Source organism: Lethenteron reissneri, chromosome 60 (assembly GCF_015708825.2).
Source record: "Lethenteron reissneri isolate LAM-NWPU_2019-01 chromosome 60, ASM1570882v1, whole genome shotgun sequence".
Classification (NCBI taxonomy): domain Eukaryota; kingdom Metazoa; phylum Chordata; class Hyperoartia; order Petromyzontiformes; family Petromyzontidae; genus Lethenteron; species Lethenteron reissneri.
Window position 1 is genome coordinate 1,319,785 of NC_083838.1, and position 5,769 is coordinate 1,325,553.

A 5,769-nucleotide genomic window follows, 5' to 3' on the forward strand; every position below is an offset into this window, starting at 1 on the left:
GGATTTCGGATGGCGCAGTGCTGCGCTAACCACTGCGCCACCACTCCCGATGTTAAACAACAAAAACAGCAGCCGCCATTCGTCAATAAGTGGCCCTGACGTAATCACGGAGCTTGTGCCAGGCTAGGTGCACCTTGAGGCCATGTGTGGTGTGCCAGGCTAGGTGCACCTTGAGGCCACGTGTGGTGTGGAAGGCTCGCTGCTGGCAGGAGGTCCCGGGACAGACCCTGTAGGTGCCATGGGTTGGCCGACTGAGATGAGCGGTAGATGCATCACTATCTGTTGTACCCCCTACTGTGCCAGGCTAGGTGCATGAGGTCTCGGGACAGACCCTGTATGTGCCATGGGTTGGCCGACTGAGATGACCGGTAGATGCACCACCAGCTGTTGTACCCCCTACTGTGCCAGGCTAGGTGCATGAGGTCTCGGGACAGACCCAGCAGGTGCCATGGGATAGCCGACTGAGATGACCGGTAGATGCACCACCAGCTGTACCCCCTACTATGCCAGGCTAGGTGCAGGAGGAGGTCTCGGGACAGACCCAGCAGGTGCCGTGGGTTGGCTTGACTGAGATGACCGGTAGATGCACCACCAACTGTACCCCCTACTGTGCCAGGCTAGGTGCAGGAGGAGGTCTCGGAACAGACCCAGCAGGTGCCGTGGGTTGGCCGACTGAGATGACCGGTAGATGCACCACCAGCTGTTGTGGTGTGGTGCTGGGCACCCACCCCCTCGTGTGCCGTGCCGGCCTTCGTAGGTGCTCGCTCACAGCACTTGCCCCTGCAGTCTGTTGAAGCTATACGGGAGAAGAGGGGGGCTTTGTCTTTGCGGTGCGAGTGACTCACATCTCGCGACGGTGGCTAGGAGATGTTGACTACCTCGCCTGGTACACAGGGGGTCGTGGGTTCGATCCCGACCCTGACGCCTGCTGCTGTATATTTGGAGTTTGCGTGTCTCTCATCATCATCACGGTGGCTAGAAGATGTTAACTACCTCGCCTGGTGTACAGGAGGTCGTGGGTTCGATCCCGACCCTGACGCCTGCTGCTGTATATTTGGAGTTTGCGTGTCTCTCATCATCATCACGGTGGCTAGAAGATGTTAACTACCTCGCCTGGTGTACAGGAGGTCGTGGGTTCGATCCCGACCCTGACGCCTGCTGCTGTATATTTGGAGTTTGCGTGTCTCTCATCATCATCACGGTGGCTAGAAGATGTTAACTACCTCGCCTGGTGTACAGGAGGTCGTGGGTTCGATCCCGACCCTGACGCCTGCTGCTGTATATTTGGAGTTTGCGTGTCTCTCTCTCTCCCCGTGGTCGCGTGGATCTGTCTCCAGGTCAACGTCTCCACGCGTTTAGAGTCTTTGGCCGCTGTACATTTCCACGCGATAACGACGACGATGATAGATGATGATGATGGATGATGATGGATAGATGATGATGATGGATGATGATGATAGATGATTATGATGGATAATGATGGAGGATGATGATGATGGAGGATGATGATGATGGATGATGATGGATGATGATGATGGATGATGATGATGATGATGGATGATGATGGATGGATGATGGATGATAGATGATGATGATGGATGATGATGATGGATGATGATGATGATGATGATGGATGATGATGATGGATGATGATGGATGGATGATGGATGATAGATGATGATGATGGATGATGATGGATGATGATTGATGGATGATGGATGATAGATGATGATGATGGATGATGATGATGGATGATGATGGATGATGATGATGGATGATGATGATGAGGGATGATGATTGATGATGGATGATGATGATGATGGATAATGAATGATGATAGATGATGAATCATGATAGATGATGATGATGATGATGAATGATGATAAATCATGATAGATAACCCACACACCCACGCACGCACGCACACAGCGATCCACACAACAACAACAACATCAACACAAACAAACATTCTCGACGCACGAGTCGCCGGCCACTCACCGGTGTGCGTGCGCACGTGTCCCTGCAGCAGCCAGGGCCGCGAGAACGCCTTGCCGCAGATCTTGCACACGCAGGGCAACGTGTGTGTGCGGATGTGCATCTTCAGCGCCCCCAGGCTCACGTACTCCTTGGCGCAGAACTTGCAAGTGAACGCCTTGCGAGTCGTCGATGAAGACGACGACGATGAAGACGACGATGATGACGATGGTGGTGGTGGCAGCAGCGGTGGTGGTGGTGGTGGTTGCGAGGCTTGGTGGTGGTGGAGCGAGGTTGGTGTGGAGCCTGCGACGGGAGGACACCGGCCGTGCCTCGCCAGAGCGCACGCGGACAGGAACGAGTCTCCGCACTTTGTGCAATGGACCCTCGGTTGGACATCGGACGTGGGGCATTCCGCGGGTCCGTTGACTCCACCGCCACCACCATCACCACCATCACCACCACTATCACCACCACCATCACCACCATCACCACCATCACCACCATCGATCTGCTGCTTTGTCTCCGCGCCGTCTTCACCGCGAAGCGCCAAAGACGTCTCAGTCGGAGTCGTTAGCCGCGATCGGATTCTCGACGCGTCCTTCTTCGTGTTGTTGTTGTTGATGTTGTTGTTGTTGGTGTTGTTGATGGTGTTGTTGTTGACGTCTCCGTCTCGTCTCGCGCTCTGGATGATGCAGCACGCGGCGCTGCCGTCGGGACTCGTCACGTGGTGTCTCCTCCAGAGTGACGCCTCCACATCATCCTCATCATCATCCTCACCATCACCAACATCATCATCATCTTCATAGTCAACATCATCATCATCCTCATCCTCGTGATGGTCAATGTAGTCACAACCATTACTGGTATCGTTGTGAATGCCGTATCCACCGTCAGTATCACCATCATCATCAACACCACCACCGCCACCATCACCACCATCACCACCATCAACACGCGGGCGCTTGCTGCTGCTGCTGCTGCCTCCGTGCTGCGTGTGCTTGCGAAGCCGGTATCGAGCCGAGTTTGGTGGTGCTGGTGGTTGTGGTGGTTGTGGTGGTTGTGGTTGTGGTTGCTGTGGTGGTGGCGGTTGAACTCCGACTGGTGATGTCGACACAACGACCAGAAGTCGTGTTCCAAATTCTCCTCCTTTCCCTCCTCCACCTCCTCCACCACCTCCTCCACCTCCTCCTCCACCTCGCCGTCTCACCGCCCCACGTCGCCTGCCCCCCCCTGCCCCTCCCCCACCACGGGGCCACGTGACCCGCGGGGTGACCCCCACGGCGGCCTCGAGGGTGACCCCCGTGGGCGTGTGGGCGTGAGCGCTCAGCACCTCGGGCCGGGCGATGAACGCGTGGTCGGAGAAGAAGGGCGAGATAACGACTGGGGGAGGGGGTGGGTGGGGGGAGGGGGGGCATCGTCATCATCAAGGCCATCATCATCATCATCATCAGGGCCACCATCATCAGCATCAGGGCCACCATCATCATCATCAGGGCCACCATCATCAGCATCATCATTGGTAGCATCACGACCATAATCATAATCATCAGTGCCATCATCATAATCATCAGGGCCACCATCATCAGCATCAGGGCCACCATCATCATCATCAGGGCCACCATCATCAGCATCATCATTGGTAGCATCACGACCATAATCATAATCATCAGTGCCATCATCATAATCATCAGTGCCATCAGCATCATCAGTGCCATCATCATCATCAGGGCCACCATCATCAGCATCATCATTGGTAGCATCACGACCATCATCATAATCATCAGTGCCATCATAATCATCAGTGCCATCATCATCATCAGTGCCATCATCATCATCAGGGCCACCATCATCAGCATCATCATTGGTAGCATCACGACCATCATCATAATCATCAGTGCCATCATCATCATCAGTGCCATCATCATCATCAGTGCCATCATCATCATCAGGGCCACCATCATCAGCATCATCATTGGTAGCATCACGACCATCATCATAATCATCAGTGCCATCATCATAATCAGTGCCATCATCATCATCATCAGTGCCATCATCATCATCAGGGCCACCATCATCAGCATCATCATTGGTAGCATCACGACCATCATCATAATCATCAGTGCCATCATCATAATCATCAGTGCCATCATCATAATCATCAGTGCCATCATCATCATCATCAGTGCCACCATCATCATCATCATCATTGGTAGCGTCACCACCATAATTATAATCATCAGTGCCATCATCATAATCATCAGTGCCATCATCATAATCATCAGTGCCATCATCAGTGCCATCATCATCATCATCAGTGCCATCATCATCATCATCAGTGCCACCATCATCATCATCATCATTGGTAGCGTCACCACCATAATTATAATCATCAGTACCATCATCATAATCATCAGTGTCACCATCATCAACATCATCATCATCATCATTGGTAGCGTCACCACCATAATCACAATCATCAGTGCCATCATCATAATCATCACCATCATTGGTAGCGTTACCATCAGCGCCATCACCATCATCACCATCATCACCATCAACATCATCATCATTGGTAGCGTCACCACCACCATCATAATCATCAGTGCCACCATCATCAGCATCATCACCATCATTGGTAGCGTTACCATCAGCGCCATCACCATCATCACCATCATAACCATCATCACCATCAACATCATCATCATTGGTAGCGTCACCACCACCATCATAATCATCAGTGCCACCATCATCAGCATCATCACCATCATTGGTAGCGTTACCATCAGCGCCATCACCATCATCACCATCATCACCATCATCACCATCATCATCATTGGTAGCGTCACCACCACCATCATAATCATCAGTGCCACCATCATCAGCATCATCACCATCATTGGTAGCGTTACCATCAGCGCCATCACCATCATCACCATCATCACCATCAACATCATCATCATTGGTAGCGTTACCATCATCACCATCACCATCATCAGCATCATCACCATCAACATCATCATCATTGGTAGCGTTACCATCATCACCATCACCATCATCAGCATCATCACCATCATTGGTAGCGTTACCATCATCACCATCATCACCATCATCAGCATCATCACCATCATTGGTAGCGTTACCATCATCACCATCATCACCATCATCAGCATCATCACCATCATCACCATCATCCGCCCGTTGTTAGCGGAAGTTCGCGGTTCGAGTCGGGCGGGCGCCCTGATTAATACCGCGGCGGGTGCGGCATATCACACGCGTGTTCTGCTACTGCTGACAGTTATATTTGTGAGTATATCATATTTTTCGATTTAAAGCTTTCGTGACTGCAGGGATTCATCTTCTTGGTTCTTTCGGTAAAGTCACGTAGAAGGGAAATAATAAAATAATAAAAATAAAACATAATAAAATAATTATATTTAAAGCTTTCGTGACTGCAGGGATTCATCTTCTTGGTTCTTTCGGTAAAGTCACGTAGAAGGGAAGTAATAAAATAATAAAAATAAAACATAATAAAATAATTCTCACGACGTTTCGGCCACAACAGGTGTAAACCAGGTCTGTCGAGGCGTTCAGACGCTGTCTCCCCGACAGACCTGGTTTTCACCTGAGGACGGCTGCTTGCGTTGTGGCCGAAACGTCGTGAGAATAATTTTATTATTTTTATTTTTATTATTTTATTATTTCCCTTCTACGTGACTTTACCGAAAGAACCAAGAAAGAACCAAGAAGATATTTCATATTTCTCTGATGTTATTTTAGTCTCGTGCTGATCAT

The 5,769-nt window shown here is 50.7% G+C and overlaps 1 protein-coding gene across 1 annotated transcript in view; it reads right to left on the minus strand.

Annotated features, from left to right (window-relative positions):
* Window positions 1-5,769, minus strand: part of LOC133357827 (zinc finger protein 526-like) — a 30,775-nt gene that overhangs the window by 1,221 nt on the left and 23,785 nt on the right. The window contains exon 2 of the mRNA XM_061575969.1: window positions 1,735-3,357. Within this exon, the coding sequence (XP_061431953.1) occupies window positions 1,735-3,357 (1,623 nt within the window). The remainder of the gene's footprint in view (window positions 1-1,734; window positions 3,358-5,769) is intronic.